We start from the raw sequence: 17,625 nt of genomic DNA, 5'->3' as shown, positions 1-17,625 counted from the left end.
TAGATCACATTTATGAATTAATGTGCTTCTCGTTTTTCTTTTATATAAAATGTTATAAATAAATCAGTTATAATCAAGTGGAGTGAGTGGAAAGACACAACACATTTACACGTGAAAAAATAATTAATTGTTTAATTTTTCTTTTGAAAAAACTGAACACGGGTCTCACAGACCCAAACACCATACAAGGGTTAAATTGTTATGACAGGTTTGTACTGTGAAGTAAGATGATAAGTATTTCAACATCAGTGTTTTGGAGGTATGATTGAAGGTTTTTGGCAACTTTTAATGCCACAAAAGATCTGTTGCAACACTACAAAGCAGGGAAGGTACACCAAACATTTTGCATTTCCCTAAAACAAATGAAACAATGTTAAAGAGTTGAACCCATCACCTCACTTCCAGTGTTCCACTGTGACGTATGAAGCCTCAAGCATTATCTGTCATATGGTCACAGAGGTTTGATTCAAGCCTCAACACAGTGTTTTGGACCAGTCTGCTTCAACAGAGTGAAACAAGCTTCAGCCTAAGAGCCAAATGTTCCATCTCTAGTTAAATGTTAACAATATTCTGACAGATTACTAATTTGGTGCTTCCCACTTGTTTCATGTAGGTGAACTTCATGATCTTCATCAACGTAATCCGTATTCTGGTCCAGAAGCTTAGGTCTCCTGGTGTTGGTGGCAATGATACCAGTCACTTCAAGTGAGACAGAATAAATGCTGCTGCGTGTGAATGCATAAACAACAAATATAAAGTCACAAGGGATTGTGAATCTGCATGTGTAGAATGTGTCTGTGTTTTGCATGTGTGTGTGCAGGAGGCTGGCGAAGTCCACGCTGCTGCTCATCCCACTGTTCGGGATGCATTACATGGTGTTTGCCTTCCTGCCAGAAAACACAGGGACAGAGGCACGCATCTTCATAGAGCTCGGTGTGGGTTCCTTCCAGGTAGAACCGAAAATACACATCAACATATAAAGGTAAAAAAGAATAAATATGTGTCATGAAAGCATAAGTAATACTTTTGAATACTATTTCTCTACTCTCAAGGGCTTTGTGGTGGCACTGCTCTACTGTTTCTTGAATGGTGAGGTAAGTAAAGTAAATACTAAACAACATTAGGAGATGTAATGCCTCGACTATTTCATAGTCATATATAGTCTGACTGTAGATTTTTCTTTCATTTAAAAGGTTCATAAAACTGCACAGATGATGCAAATCAAAGATAAAATACACAAAACAGTGCTGCAGTACGGCAACCTTAATTAAATGTAATAATAATAATAATGGATTGGATTTATATAGCGCTTTTCTAGGCACCCAAAATATCACTATTCATTCACTCTCACATTCATACACTGGTGGAGGCAGCTACAGTTGTAGCCACAGCTGCCCTGGGGCAGACTGACAGAAGCGAGGCTGCCATATCGTGCCATCGGCCCCTCTGGCCAACACCAGTAGGCAAGTAGGGTAAAGTGTCTTGCCCAAGGACACAACGACCAGGACAGAGAGCCCAGGGATCGAACCGGCGACCTTCCGGTTACAGATGCGATTCCCAACCCCCTGTGCCACGGTCGTAGAAAGTTTATTAAAGATTCAGTATTCTGAAGTAGGGTTGGTGGAATCAATATCAAGTCAATCCTGAAGGAATCTAGCTTTTAGTGGAATTACCAGCACAATCTCTCTATGTGCTCCATTTTTTGCTTCTTTTTGCCCTTCCCCCCGACAGCCTGTCGCAGTCAATAACTACCACCCCCCAAACCTAGTTCTGCCAGAGTTCAATAAACAAAGATCACTTGGATCACTTGGAAGAATTGAACATGATAATGTTCAATTCTTCCAATCCTATTGAGATAAAGAGATGAATGTATTTGGCCAACAGACTCCGGTGGCCCATCATGGCAGTGACAGGATTTAGGACAGGACCCCTGGGAATCTAGACGCTGGTGGTGGTGAAAATGAAGGTTGATCCTTTAAACTATGCAACATGGAGGCTGATTGGTCCAAAGAAGGCAGGCAAGAAGATGATTGGAGTAGAGTAATGATAACAGTACTGAGTTTGAGTTAGTTAAATTTACCCTTTTAAATTTTTCATATTTATTTCCTATCTTATTCATAGCCTTTTCCTTTTTTTTTTTTCTTTAGGTCACGAGCAGTTGTCTAAGCATTTCACTGCATATCGTACTGTGTATGACTGTGTACGTGACAAATAAAATTTGAATTTGAATTTGAATTTGACAGTGTAGAAAAGCAGGGATGTAAAGAACAGAAAAGCAGCCTTACATCAGCGAAAGCAGGAGGAAGACTGATTACAGATTGTTGAATGCACAAGCTTAATTTCTTCCTTTCCAAGTGCCACTCAAGGGATTCTCTGCTGTATTACATAAAATGTCACTATATTACAATTACTGTAACTGTTGTGTTGTATAAATAAAACTGAAGGGAATTGAATAAACTAATAAGATGTCAGGAACCTCACAATCTATAGGCACCTGAACAATGAGAACTATTTAGAGATGCCATTTAATCATCGTGCTTAGAAAAGCACTAATCAGATTAAAGCACCTGAGTAGCAACAAGAAAGACTTGTAGTGTTTTGAAATAATTACTTTTTGTTTTACTATCTCTTACTAGATGAGGCATATTTAACAAAATGTGCATACTGGAAAGGCTAAAATTGGTTTAGTTTAGTTCTCTTTTATATGGTAGAGAAAAAAACACTTGGAAAGCTTCATGCAGGTACATTGTGTATTTCCTGCTTCTAAAAACAGTTATTTGGAATGTATGTTTTCCATCTTGATTTCAGGTGCAGGCTGAGCTCAAGAAGAGGTTTTGGAAGTGGCAGACTCAGAGTTACCTGAGCTACAGTAAACGACGGCGCACCCTGTTCACTGAAAGCAGCACAATCACTCAGATATCTGTCCTGGACAAATCTAGCCCAAAAGATAAGCCAGGCTCTGAGACACACGCCCTCACCAATACCGTCACACACAGCAACGTCTCGGCTGTGTGAAAAACAGCCGACAGCACGTAGTTGTCCTTTTCTACACCTGCCTGGTTAGCAGAGACTAAATCACAGAGCCTGATTGTTGAACGTTTAAGGTACCTCCTAATTTGTATGCTACATTTTTTTTTAGAAGTGTGGGACTTGTAGGCTTACCGTACACTAAGCCTAATTTGAGTTCAGCTCATTAATTCATAACATCCTATACATCAATTCACATTAAACCTTTCTCCATGATGACACTAGATATCATGTTGGCAGAACAAGAGGTCATTTGTTTTTTGTTTTTTTCAGATTTTGTTTTTATGCTCCGGGGCCCCTCCTCCACATCTTACTCACAACCACCAAATTTTTTTCTTGCCTTGTTTATCACAAAACCATGTCTTGAACTGCTCAGTTTTGTGGGTGACTGTTTTAGTATTTAGCTTTCATTCTCATTATTTTCTTCCAACCTGCTCTTAAAAGGAAATGGGCAAAAATAAATAAATACATATGTATTCATTGTTGTCTCAAGCAGGCACCAGACAGACAGTTTTAAATGTATAATTACAGGCGAATCAATTTTAAACCTTTCTAAAATTCTGAAAATTGTATCACTCCTTTTTGCTTAGTTGTTAGTGGTTGTCCAGTATTGATAAATCTATTTATTGATTAGAAAACATGAATTAAACTGATCCTGTTACGCGCATTTCTAGCTCCATAATTTTATATTTGGAGAATACTAGAATAGCTTTGCATGACAGTTCAAAACAATCCTTATTGTTTTATACTGGGCTTTAGTGCTGTCCATCCACTGTTTGAAACAAGCTCCTTCCTCCTTTTATCTGATTGGTTCTCCCCTAACAGCAGATGATCATATTTGGGAGATCTCCTCTCACTTATGTTGTAGATTACTTCTGCAGCCAGTGACCTCGTTGTGACCATTCAACACTGTAACAGTTTAGTATATGAAAAAAAGGAAAAGCAGAATAAAATAAAATAAAACAGATATACAGAGCATACGTAGTTTTTAAAACAGGTTAGTGAGAGACAGAAAAGAAGATGAAAACAGGGTAAGGATGAAACGACCATGTACTTTTTACTAAATATTCTTCTGTTTGCTAATTCTAAGGTGAGCACAGCTCATGAATGAGTTTTCTTTCTCAGTCTCCAGACTTTACCAAAGCCCTGTACATACAATAGTTAGTTTTTAAATCACTGCTGAAGTAAACAATAACACATGTTAATTAGACTAGATAGTTATAAACTATATATAAATGCTGGACATAGCTTTGGGGTATAAAAGTGATGCCAGTGCAAAAGTGCCTTACATTTGGGATTTTTCACGGCCAGTAGGGGGCAACTCCTCTGGTTGCAAAAAGTCTTGAGAGAATGACGCTTAATTCAATTCAATTCAATTCAGTTTTATTTATCACCTAAGGTGGTTAATATATTTTAATGTAGACTTTACAATAATAAATAAATTAGCTCCCTCTTGGGGCACTTTATGCACTGACTCGGTAGTTTCAGCTCACAATGATTAAAATATAAAGTTAATTTTGTTCAAGTTTGTCATTGTCAGCGTCAGAAAAAAGACTTATTCTGGAAGCGGCTTGTCAGTCACTGGTATCCTTGATTTCATTTCTGAGCTAAGTCGTCAGTGAAACATCAAGATGGCAACAGTAAAATTGCTCAACTTGAAGCTTAATAGGACTTCAGTAACCAGTGGGTGTTGTTGTGGTGGCTGTGTACATGTCTTATATACAGTCTCTGGTGATGACAGATTAAGTAAGAGACACAAAGGATTTCTGTATTGAAGTACAGCCTGAAATTATTTTAAAAAGTGATTTTATTTATTATGTTTAAATACAATAAGCCAGCATGCAACTACCGAACACTGCTGTTCCCCAATGTTCCCTAATGTTCCCATCACAATCGTACAAGGATACATAAATTCAAATTTTATTAAGACTTAAAACACTGGCCACTTTCTCAGAAGACATTAGGCAGCTGTTCAGATTTTTCATTTTGATTTAAACTATCCAACAATAATCATCACATTGAAATTTAGATGCAACTTAGTAACCAGACTAGCAAGCTAACACTGATAGTAGCTGATTACAGAGCTCTGGCTAATGTTAGAGTCTTTTTTCTTGGCAGTAAAAAACACTTGCTCCCTCAGCAGCTTCACGTTCCCAATTTAGTCATAGCCAGTTATATTTGCTGTTACACATGACATGCGGTGCTGCTTGTAAAAATGAAAACTCTGGGGAAATGTTCACAAAAGACACTACTCTAGTTGCAGACACTTTTGACACCTCTAGACCTGAGGCTAGTTTTTCATGTACTAAATACAAATAAAGAGTTCCTTGCCCACAGATCAGAAGAGGACCTAAACATGTGTTCCCTAAAAATTCATGGAAGCAGATTTTGTAGGGGTACAATTTCTCAGTCTCAAAATTATTAAAAAAAAATAATTTTTTGAATATAAAATAGATCCTCAATCAGATGATTTTTTGTTGTTTTTTGGTTTTTTTGGTACCTTCAACTTAAATTATGTCTGTGATTAAACGGGATGTAAAAGAAAAGTCTAAAAGGTCCCACATACATGTTCACTGTGGCATTTAAGAGCTCTAGTGAACAGTGATTAATGGCATGTTGAATGTTGGGTATTGTATTGTAATCAAGTTTCAGAGAGACAGGCCGATACACATTACACATTGCACAGTGCACTTGTGCACATCTGGAGCACTACACTGTAAAATCTATTTATTGTGAAATTATTGTTTTAATGTCTCTGTGTGAATGTAAATAGACTTCAAATAGAGTTTACATATATTTTATGATCTTGCAGTTCGACTTACAGATTTGTACAACCACCACATTAAATGACCTTCTTATCATAGTAAATAAAAGATAGTTAAAATGTTTAAAATTCCCAAGTTGATGTTTATTCAGTTATATTCAGTTTTGTTTATACAGCACCAAAGCACAACCGACGCCTCAAGGCGCTTTATATTGTAAGGTAGACCCTACAATTATACATACAGTGTACATTCAGCATTTTTTGTATCATACTGTACATACATGTAACTTACTTTTATTCTTATATACTGTAATATTACAAAATGTTGAAAATGAAAAAGAAGTGTTTGTGTACATGTTCCTATTTATTAGCATAGGTTCAGATAAGTCTAGTTACTAATTACTAAGCTAATGCTAATGCCAACACTGATCCAGAACCTCTTTCCTCTAATAAAGAATTTTGATTGATAGGCTGCTTTTACCATGTTAACTGAGTACTGATGTGGTATCACTCTGTCTTTTGACACAATAGGAATTACGCATGTATGTAGACTGCATACTGCATACACAGATATGTACATGTGTATACATTTCAAGTGTTGTCCATGAAAGACATATAACCTTAATCAGCTACTTACCAGGATAGTGCCTTTTCTCATGCGGTATAGCTCGATGTTTCCCAGCAGTTCAGCTGGACTGTAGGTTTGCATCCAAACTCTGTGTAATCCAGTAAGACTGTGATACTGTACCACATGCTTTTGGCTTTTGCTGAGCTATGTGATAAATGTGTTGCTCTGTTGAAAATTGTATAATTAGGAAGTTAATTTTTATTGTAATGAGGGGAAAAAAGCTATGTATGTTGTGTGGACCTTGCAGTTTAGATTGTTTTCATTTACATTGTAGGAATTGGACAATGCCCCCCCCCCCCCCCATTTTACTTATAAGTGTGATGTGAATGTTTCTCATGCAGGTTCCAGTTTACTACATGTGTGCAAGTTTCTGCTTTGGTCTTTGCTTCTACAGGGAGGAGATACATAAGCATACGGCTGGCTTTTAATCAAGCATAGCATTAGTTCACAAAGTGAAGCTCTGCCGCAGGCCCAGTAGATCAGCTGGACTGAGTGTCAGCTCACATCAGCTGATGGCTCAGCTGATATTCGTTTACACGTCCAACTGATAATGAAGAGCAAATTATTTCAACTGTACTTCATTTTATTTTATTTTTTTTAAATAGCACCTATTAACCACAATACTCATCTCAGGGGACTATTGTAGTATATCTTATACTTGCTTGCTGCTTAATGTCGTGTAACAAACAGAGTCATACTACTAAATATAAACATGTAGTAAATGTGCAGAAAGAAATATTATTCTTTTGATGACAATGGACCTCCCTGAAATATTATTAAGTATAATTTTGGTGGTGTCTTTGGCCCTAAATACTAATCCTACAGGAAATGTTGGGTAATGTATAAAAAACTCCATAAAAGAGGGCTGGTGCCACCCTCTGACCCCTCTGGATGTTGCCCTGATTAAATCCTAGAGTGCCCAGTTGTTATATGAACAGCAGTCTTTTAAAAAATAATAATAGTATTTCAAAGATTTACATCTTTGAAATACAAAACAGCATTAACAAACAACATTGAAACAACAAGTTAAAAACATTTATTGTTGATATTTACATGATGTACAAAAAAACCCTTCTAATGTGCACCCCCCCCCCCCCCCCCAAAAAAAAAAGAGAGATCAAATAAAAAGGAGCTGATGAGCAGACAGGAGCAGACTCATAGCAGAGATCTTGAAGTTAATTTTACATTCAGCAATCTGAATCTATGATGAGCCCCATAGCAATCAGTACAATAAAACAATTGAAGAGACAGCATATGTCAAAAAAGAAATTCATTAGAAATCAACTTTGTTGTCATGCTATACAAAAAAAACAACCCAGCAGTTTTTATGGCACTGTACCTTTCCTCATGTTTGTGAACATTAACATTCAAAGGAAAAGTATTTAATGGGTCATGATGGGACTTAAACTACAATCTGATAAAGCATTCACAGTTGAAACCCAATATCTGTGTTCTAGCTTATTAATTGCTTCACCCACTCGTCGGAGGGATTTAAAACAAGGACACAGCTCAGATTCCCTTAATGGCATGGAAGCACGACCCTCCCCTGTGATTACGTCTGCTGGTCAAATGAGATCAAAACGTTTTAAAGCGCATGCATCAGCCGATTAGAGTACAGAGGCATTACAGGAGGCTTTATACTTTTAGCAAACACAATCACCATTTACTAAAAGTAAAAATATGAAAACAATCACAGCGCAGTTTTTGAATGACAGCTATTTACTTTGAACCACAAAAACTTTTTGCAAGGTACACTAGCAGCTTGTTTCTGTCTTGCACATTTACACTGCAGTTTATTTAGTCACAAAGGTTGATTACACACCTTTCAAACACTTTAACTAACTACTTCATTGTCAAAAACAACAGGTTCCTATAGTAACAGCAACATCTTTGTTTGACATCAACATAGTACTGGCAATATAAGGCTCTAACTTTAATTTTAACATTAAAGGAAATCATAAATATATGGTTTAAAACTGGACTGGTGAGATTGTCAAAATGTTTGTGATGAGCTCAACTGAAGACCCCAAGTGAACCAGAGCAGAGGTGGTGATTGACCAGCCCTTTCCCTGTATGACCCCCCTATGGCTGCTGTTGCATCTGCACTGGTATTGTTTTAGCTCAGACTAAATGCATACATAGCAGATTAGCAGGACAACACAGTTTCTGGTCAGCCCTTCTTTTCTCTCTTTGCTTTTGACTCATCTGAACTCCCAGAAAATGTGAATATTTGCAGGTCCAAAGACGCCTTAAGTTTAGGGGGGAAAATGACACTCTTACAGTTACAAATAGTATCTATGTGAATTTATTGGCTACATTTTAATATCATGTAGAGAATTTCTATGTTTATTAAGAGAACCACTGCCTGTAGTTGTAACCTCTTAACATTAACAAGACTACGCATGAATATATATAACCTAGATGTCTACTTTTTTTTAGTCATACTTTCAAATGAGCCAAAGCATTTAACCTAAACATACATTTGTTTAGGACAATGTTATCTTTACTTTAAAATATCTGTTTAAGTGATTTTAGTCCAAGTCCAAGTTATTATTATTTTTAACTTTTGGGGTTTAATATAAGGCATCTTCTTACCTGTAAATCACCAGAATGATATTTATGGTGTAAATTCAAACAGCCGATATGGAAAACAGCTCAAACTATGATAACATGCTGAACTGAGGAGATGTGGTTTTCTTTTGTTATCGGTCATAAATAATGTGTGACATACTTAGCAAAAATGCATTATGCTAATCAAAGAATTTAATCAGTTTTTGAGTTTTAAAGGTCGTGTCTGTCTTTCATATTTAATAGATAAGAGTTTATCTCCTGTAATGAAGAAAACTGTCTTATTTTTTGCAAATCCCCCAACAACAAATCAAAAAGAAAAATCATTAACCCCTTTCTTTACTGGCTCATGAGAATTTTTTCTCATATTTCTGCCATTAAGCAAAAAAAAAAAAAAAAAAACAGAAAAAAAAACAACAACCCCAAAACGGCCCACTAAATTAACCATTTATTAGTGTGTAGACGTGATGTTGTGCTGCACTGTACAATGGCCGCTATATTTAGAAGCCATTATACTGTAGCACTGCTTTACTGACAACACTAACTGGTCATGTTCTCTGTGTCTCCTTAAACATGCTTTAAGGACTTTGAAGGCCTCCGGGGTTAAAATTAGTGTGAAGCATTGTAAAAGCACTTTGTAAAACCCTTTACTTTGCAGTTTAGTTTTTCAAAAAGAAAAGACAAATCTCCTTTTATTTGAACTCATCAACAGAAGTCAAAATACTTATTTTGTGCTTAAAGGCACTTTAGGAGACACAAAGTAGAGTCAAACATGGGGTTTTAGAGGATAGCTGAGTCAGACCAAAAGGAAAAATCTGCAGTGACATCAGTTGCAATGCAAACTTGAGCATCGCAAACAGATACGGCCGTGCAAATACTCACTGAAGAGCCGATTCATTTGTCTTTGGAATGAGAAAATTACCATCTTGGTATAAGTAACATCCATCTCAGCGTACTTGTCTTTAAGCAGAATGAGCACATACAGCATCAGTAACAAAGAGCTGTTCCAAGCGAGGAGAAAACCTCATTAATCAAAATAATTCAAACAGATTTTTCAAATGGTCCTCTGTAAGGAGAAAAATACAAAGGTTTTAGCCCGAAAAAGAAGTGCTGTGATGTTTCTCATGGTCTATATCTCCACTTAGACCATTATAGTTTTATACAGTTTCCTCGTGCAATAGGCTGTGGAGGAGATACATGTAGTACATTAGCTCCACAGCAGCCTGATAAACACTAATAACCCTAAGAAAAAGAAAAAACAACATCCAAAAAACACTGAATTCTCACAAACAACCCACGTGGACAATAAATGCAGTTTCATGCAAGCAACTGAACTCATGACATTTCAGTCGTGTGCTCATTTTCATTGACATTTTCTGTACTATCGGCTGTTAAAACTACAGACCTGCTGACTACATCAGTGTCCTCTTCTTAGACTTTCTAGAGATTAAAAAAAAGGCCTGTTTGTGGTCGCATTTGCAAACCTTAGCACTGTGGACACATCTGAAGATCAACATGATACATATTTTTAACTTTAATGGCATATTACACAGAAATATGTCCATATAATAATCTAGTAAATACTGATTGGTGAAAATTTTCTGTGACAGAAGTTGTCTTCAACTACCTTTATATTGTTTTAAATCTGTCACAGCTGAGGCTGCGAATGATAATACTAAGCTTACACACAGTCACTGTTTGTGCATCGCGGGTGCTGCAGTCATTGATAGAAAAAAAGAGGATGGCTTTTTCAGTGTTTTATATGCACCGAAACAGAGGAGACAAAGAGGGATTGTTTTGAATGCGAGTATGATGCCAATGAAACTGGCCAGGTTTGCTTTAGAGTCCCTGATTCAGTCATTAACACTGATAAAGAGGCTGAAAAAGAGAAACTTTCCTCCATGTTCAGGGTATTAAATATACAGCTTCTTTTAAAAGATTACTCCTGGTGTTTAGGGTTAGGGACCCACACCAGAATAAACTGGAGTAGCAGCAGCACTTATCCTTAATTTACATGCTCAGATTGGGGCAGGCTTCACTTCCATGTGACACAAATTATTATTAATATTTATTTATTTTATTATTTTTTCAACCTCATCTTTCACACATCTCCACAGTGTGTAACACAATCGTTTTGTTAAAAAATCCAAAGTCCCAGTTGAGATAAGCGTCGGACACGGAGGACAACAGTTTGTACAAGCTAATAGGAAACTAATCTTCATATTTAAATCCAGCGGCGTGTCCCAGTAAAATATTTACATCAGAGTCACCAGTGTTTACTTTCTTCAGTTAAATCACTTTCCATGGCACAGGCGCTAGGAGATTAATTAAGGAATTAAGTGTAAAGTCATCTAAAATGTATCTTGAGAAAAGTGTGAAACCTGAAGACCAAAGTGTCCTCAGACAGACTGGAATGATCAGTGTGATGGGATACATACTGTATTGTAGAGCTATTTGGTCCCTCTGTGTTGCAAAGTAAATACTGCAACACCAGACAATTCTGAACACCAATACAATATATACAGAGAGAGCCGGCACACATGCCTTTTTAGTGGGGTTCCAGAACGGGAGAGTGAACCTACAGGCTGCACCTGAATGTGTCATTCAATTCACCTGTCATGACCTGTTTGGTCATATTTCATTGGATGTGGACTCAGACAAGTGGCTGTTCTGGGTCGCTGGAGGTGAGTTGGGTTTCCATCATGATTTCATCGGGGTACGGGTTGGGGTAGGGATTGAGGAACGGGTTGGTGAGGCTGGTCATTGGGAGGATTGTAGGTTTGGTGGCATCAGGTCCGGAGGCGGCAGTGTCGTCATCAGACTTGGCGTCCCCGAGAGCGCTGCTCAGGTGGCTGGAGTCTCGGCCTGCAGGCTGGACATGCGGATCTGCGAGCTGCTCTTGCTGAGGATGGACAGCTGCGTCCCCCCGTTCACCCCACTGCTCGCCAACGAAGGATGCCGGTGCTTCAGGTCCACAGCAAAGTACCTGTTCACCGTCCAGCTGCGCCATTTCCTCTTGATCTCCGATTGCACCTTGAGGGATATACTTCACAAGGTCATTATTAATGGACCTCGCTGGAAAGAGACAAGCTCAGTGCCTTCAGGCTCTACATTTCTGAGTGGACTGTAAACAGTCATTTTCTTGTACCAGAAAATGCAGTCTCATGGTTTTACATCTACACACAGTTAAATTAGTCATGCATTCTATTCTAAGAAAGTGCTGAGCTCCAAAAAAAAGTTTCTACTAAAGGGATGAAAATGCGAATGTGCCAGACTCCCTTTACCCCTCGTATTTTTTACAACCTGTTAAACTGAAGAAAGTGTATGTAAGACACACAACATCTTTAAAATTATAAGGGCACGCTGAGACAATGTTTTCTGCTGAGGTCAGTGCTCACTTTCACAATTCATAGCTAGGGAAAAGTCTCTTCATGAACTAATTAATAATGATAAAGTTACAATTAAAAAATATTGTTCAGTACAACATTTTTCTACACTGGGTCATAGTGTTGCTGCCACATTAGCTGTTACACTGTGTTGCTACATTATGTTGTAGACTTCATCTATTTATTCTCCTCTAACACACAGTGTTTACCTGCTGTTGGTTTACCATTATGTCATGTCATTTATTTATCAAACTTTATTATTACTGTCCTTTTTTATTTAATACTTTTTAAAATTTATATGTTCCTTTTTTTATCCTTTATTTATGTAGTTTTCAGAACTGCAAAGTGTTTGTGTAAGAGCATTTTGATTGGCATCAAACTCTAGACAGACCATGGTGTGCTGCAGAAAGGTGACATAATTCATTTAAAAAAATAAGAATATTAATAGTAAAAATGTTTTGACTGTAAATGATATTTTTTTCACTTCAAATTGAATTCTTTAAATATTGACTTAATTAGGAAATATCTGGTGGAGACCCCAAAAATAAAGTGCATTTCTGTTCAATGCAGAGATTCATAACTCAAACCTCAGATCTCATGTATAAATATTTGGATTGAGAGATTATGTGCTGTTATAAAGTACTTTAATAACACCAATGTGTTGTGGCGATAGCTTGCTATAAAAAAGACTTACCTCTCCATTCAGGAAGCAGTAGAGGACGGCCACCACAAAGCCCTGAAGAAACACAGAAAGTCAGAGCATGAGACAAAGAGACTAACTCATCTAAAGTGAACACGATGCAGTCAAGAATCCTTCTGCTTGACTTTAACCATTAATGTGGCAGTTTCAGCTCAGGATGGATGGCTGAATATGCAGGGTGAATAAGTCACGCTGCAAGATGCTGCCTTCTAGTGGAGGTTTATAAATGTTGCTAGCAAAAATTATGTTCTAAATTTTGACTTTGGATTTGAAAATAAATGTAAAAAAATGTTTAGACCTACTTTGCTCATTTCCAGCTCCAGATTTTAATTCTTTGACACTACTAGATCAGAATTTTGTAACTTAAGACTTCAAATTATTAATTATTATTAATTATCTTACTGGGCCTTGAAGCATCCCCTCAGTTCACCCTCTGTGTGAAACAAGTTGTTTTAGCTTCCTTCTCACTTTCTTTAAGTCAAATTTATTCTGACTGGCTGCCACCCATAAAGAAAAAGTTTGAATAGGGGGTGGGCAGAGGTTCTGTGCTAATATTAAGGATGTTGTCTCCCTATAAATACAGATCATAAACAACAACAACAACAGCTATAAAAACAGATCAAAGAGTAGAAAGAAACTGATGCACTGCCACAATATAGACTGAAAGTTTTTTTCTGAAAATAGTTCACACAGGCATTATCCTTGCCTACATTAGGCTATGCAGGAGAAATAATTACCTGGAAGGATCCGAGCCCAAGCTCAAATACCAGACGTTCCCTCTTGCTGACATTCTCAGGAGAGAAGGCGAACACAGTGTAGTGGATCCCGAACAGAGGAATCAGCAGCAGAGTGGAGCGTGCCAACCTCCTGTAAAGCAAACGCATGAAACACACTCATCATCATCACCATCACAATGAGAGAGCTGTTCTACCAATGTGTCAGTCCTCATACACAGAAGACTAAATTTACAGTAGGGCATATATGCATGAGGATAAATATACCATTTCAAGGTTTCAAGGTTTTAAATTCAGTCAGTAACATATCTGTAACTTATATATCTATAACTAAACACTTTCCCCCACAATCAGATCAGCGTGAGCTCTGAAAAAGCTGGCAAATCAGAACTTTAACTTGGAGAATAAATAATAGGGTTCCAGGAATCATGGAGCTTAACCCAAGCTCCCACAAGGCTCCAGCTTCCTCCCACAGTGCAAAGGCATGCATGTTACATTGACTGTAGGCATGAATGTGAGTGTGAATGGTGATAGCCCTGTGATAGACTGCTCAAAGCTCCAGTGCCCCTGAAATGTAAGGATGGACAGCTGGACTACATAGTCATCCATATGTATTCAGATCTATCCACAAATGGGTCTGTGACACTGGGGTTACTATTGTATATAGTGAGGTGACTAAATGTAGTCAAGTAAAAAGTGAAATATGTTCTACAAAAATGGAAAGACAAAGTTAAAGTTTTAAGATGCAGAAATACTGAATTTGTCTCCAAAATACCTCAATTTTTTAAAAGTAAATGCTAATAATAATGTGCTAATAATGTGTTTTCATTAACAGTGAAGCAAACTGCATGACAATTCCAAAACTTATAGATAGGGAGAAACGCTCTCCTTATTGGGTAAAAAGTACTTGTTGTTAATTAATTACACAATGAAACACTTGTTATGTTTTAGCACTGATCACAAAATGGTATAAAATTATGTTAAATACACAAATAAGATATTAAACACATTCAAAACAAAATGCATTTACATCTTAACTCATCTAATAAGAAACTTTATGTTAATGTCAAGTACTTACAGGTAAATACTGGATTCATTTCCACCAATATCTGGAGATTGTAACTTCTGAACCAGGATGATGATGATGCCAATGAACAGCACAAAGTTAACCTGTAGAATAAACCAGTTGTATAAAAGTAATACAAATATACTTGACAAAAGAAAGACTGTGTTTTTGCATCCTGGCTTCTCACCATAATTGAAGCCAGCACAGGTCCTTTTATCACCCACCAGATGGCAGCATGGTCATTCATGTCCCAGCAGCTAAGAGTGCATATGATAAAATGAAATGTTCAGCACATATGCAACAAAAACATGAGACTCTACTTACAGTGTTATTCATAACTCACCCTATATCATCAAAGTGCAGCCTCAGCACTGCCCAGATGGTCACACACACCGTCGGGGTCCCTGAAACCAACATCACCAAGTAAACAACATGACATTTGGAAATATGAATACAACGATAGCATGGCATGTAAGACATCTCACCCCAGCCTATTATGATGTACCAATAGAAGTATCTTTTCTCAGGGAAGAAGGTCTCCACTAGTAACGTGAAGAGATACAGACCCTCGATGAAGAGCCAGAAGTAGTTAGAAAGAACACAGTAGTGGAAGAATATCATCACCGCTCGACACTCCAGCTTCAAGAAAAGACAGATAAAAGCAACGTGCAAGAGAGTGTCAGCAAAGGTGCCACAAACCATCACCAGCATGAGTACAGCCTGCTTTACTGGCACATGTGCAGCTTGTTTTACTCACAGTGTGTATGAAGCAGTGCTCGCTGTCCTCTTTTGCATACAACACGCCGTCTTTGATGAAGACAGAAATAGCTCTTAAGATGAATGACACAAAGAGGTTCATGTGGATGAAGTTCCTGGTACAGTGCAGCTTCCTGTGTGAAGGAATAAATGTGAACACTCTGGATAAAAATTGATTATTTTGTAACTAATATTTTCTTTTCCCTGATAAACACACACAAGTGCTGTTCTGCAAAACACTGATTCACTGTTAACACATAGACAGGATACCAGTGTTAGAAGCATAAGTACTACTACTTTTGCCACATTAATTAGTGTCCATAGCCACTTGAGGCTGGCTCCAAAAGCATATCAGTCTCCAGAGACTTCCATAGGAAAATGTCCAAAAGGTAATACCAGTAATATGACCAATTTGGGTTTTTCTAAATCTGAAGTTAGGGGCGTGGCCATTTTGACTGTGAACCACTGAACTGGACCTCTCTGCTGTATTTGGAAACATTTTAATGGCATTATCTGATAATTAATATGGACTGCTAAGCAGAACAGACTACTCAAATAGTTTGTGCTTCAGTGTTGGTGAGTGAAATTTCAGTGTTTATTGTAGTGCGATAATAAAGACCTATTGGCAGGTATCTGCGTGTTTAACCTGTGGAGTTTATGGATGCCGTATCTTTTATATACAGTCAAGTCTGTCAGATCCTCACACTAACAATTTGTACCAACTTCATAAACTGAGCATCCACAGGCTGACTCATAAATGGCACAGAAAGATTCCATTACAAAGACGAGGTCCTTAGTACTCTTTACTTCACCTGTCAGTGGTTTTGATCTTGTAGCAGATGCATTTCATCTGGTTTAAAGTCAGTCTTATCTCCTATAAGACGTACAGTATTTCTCACCTGAACCTGCACAGGATGACCATGGCTGTGGTTAGAGAGACCAGAGAGGTGCTGTAGCCCACAGTGTACAGAGCTTTCACTGACACGTAATACATGTCCTACAATGGTGATAGAGACACAGAGCATTTCATGTAGAAAATGTCAAATACAACTGTGCATTAGACACAGTTGCAGATGCTGAGGTGCTGTTTAACTCACAGGGTGGGTGCTGTTTCCTTCCTCGTACAGGCAGGCATCAAGATAGTGGGGAAAGGGCTCCGACCAACCAAACTGAGTGCAATTGCGGCTAACCTTTCCCAATTCTGCAGACACAGAGCCCTTTATTTACTTACAGTAAACACGCCAAACACACCAATGTAATTCTACAGCAGTAGAGCTGTCTGAAATATAAAGATAAATGTATAGAAACAGACCGTAGTCTTCTTCACTCATAAACTGAGAGAAGAGTTCAGGACAGTTGACCTCAACCACCTCCCCGAGCCTGGCAGGCTGCCAACATGTCAGATTGTCCCAAAACCACGGGCAATCTGGGGACACGACGGGGAGAAAAGCTCAGTGCTCAAGTCCAAAAAGCCATATGTTCATTTCATATCACTGCTACTATATCAAATTACATTTTGACCAGGTACCTTTTCTTTGTTTCCATCTAATTGGTCTTTGGACTAAATAAATCAATTATCAGACTACTACATGATGATAGTAGTAAAAAATAGTCTTTGCTGTTGCATCTTTTTCTACAACACTTTTATACAGGGATCGGTTTGCATCAGAAATCAAGGAGCAAGTCTCATAGATTTGTAACCTTTTAATTTGTTATTCTGTTTGAGTGTATTTACATGTCACTCTAAATTAGACACAGTTTTAAAGGATAACTGGAAAACAACTGGATATTTTAGCTTTAACTATAACTAATAATTTGTTGTGTAGTTACATTGGTGAGGTATGCCCTAATTTGATGATGTGGTGTGTTTGATGTCAAACATTCCAACGAAAAACACTAAAAAGCTGTGTTGAAAAGCTACCAAATAATTTGTCCCTTTTTTTTCTTCTGTGTCATAAAATATGATAGTGACAAGCCATCTTTTAGATTTATTGTG

The 17,625-nt window shown here is 37.6% G+C and overlaps 2 protein-coding genes across 5 annotated transcripts in view; one reads left to right on the top strand and one right to left on the bottom strand.

The window, feature by feature from the left end:
• The window catches only part of ghrhrb (growth hormone releasing hormone receptor b), a 71,612-nt gene extending 68,073 nt beyond the window's left edge, over nucleotides 1-3,539 (top strand). The window contains exons 10-13 of the mRNA XM_080888071.1: nucleotides 614-705; nucleotides 821-950; nucleotides 1,053-1,094; nucleotides 2,809-3,539. Coding sequence (XP_080744197.1) covers nucleotides 614-705; nucleotides 821-950; nucleotides 1,053-1,094; nucleotides 2,809-3,015 — 471 coding nt within the window. The 3' untranslated portion in view covers nucleotides 3,016-3,539. The remainder of the gene's footprint in view (nucleotides 1-613; nucleotides 706-820; nucleotides 951-1,052; nucleotides 1,095-2,808) is intronic.
• A 5,826-nt stretch (nucleotides 3,540-9,365) lies between these two features.
• Nucleotides 9,366-17,625, bottom strand: part of adcyap1r1b (adenylate cyclase activating polypeptide 1b (pituitary) receptor type I) — a 35,346-nt gene continuing 27,086 nt past the window's right edge. For 3 of the 4 annotated variants that reach the window (XM_080886522.1, XM_080886521.1, XM_080886520.1), the window contains 11 exons: nucleotides 16,942-17,055; nucleotides 16,727-16,830; nucleotides 16,529-16,626; nucleotides 15,631-15,763; nucleotides 15,359-15,512; nucleotides 15,217-15,277; nucleotides 15,061-15,130; nucleotides 14,886-14,977; nucleotides 13,811-13,940; nucleotides 13,068-13,109; nucleotides 9,366-12,033 (listed from right to left, as the gene is read on the bottom strand). In XM_080886522.1, the coding sequence (XP_080742648.1) occupies nucleotides 11,641-12,033; nucleotides 13,068-13,109; nucleotides 13,811-13,940; nucleotides 14,886-14,977; nucleotides 15,061-15,130; nucleotides 15,217-15,277; nucleotides 15,359-15,512; nucleotides 15,631-15,763; nucleotides 16,529-16,626; nucleotides 16,727-16,830; nucleotides 16,942-17,055 (1,391 nt within the window). In that variant the 3' untranslated portion in view covers nucleotides 9,366-11,640. The remainder of the gene's footprint in view (nucleotides 12,034-13,067; nucleotides 13,110-13,810; nucleotides 13,941-14,885; nucleotides 14,978-15,060; nucleotides 15,131-15,216; nucleotides 15,278-15,358; nucleotides 15,513-15,630; nucleotides 15,764-16,528; nucleotides 16,627-16,726; nucleotides 16,831-16,941; nucleotides 17,056-17,625) is intronic. The other variant, XM_080886523.1, reaches the window with a different exon arrangement.

Source organism: Rhamphochromis sp. 'chilingali' (assembly GCF_963969265.1).
Source record: "Rhamphochromis sp. 'chilingali' genome assembly, chromosome: 7".
Taxonomy (NCBI): domain Eukaryota; kingdom Metazoa; phylum Chordata; class Actinopteri; order Cichliformes; family Cichlidae; genus Rhamphochromis; species Rhamphochromis sp. 'chilingali'.
This window is presented reverse-complemented; position numbering and strand designations above follow the sequence as displayed.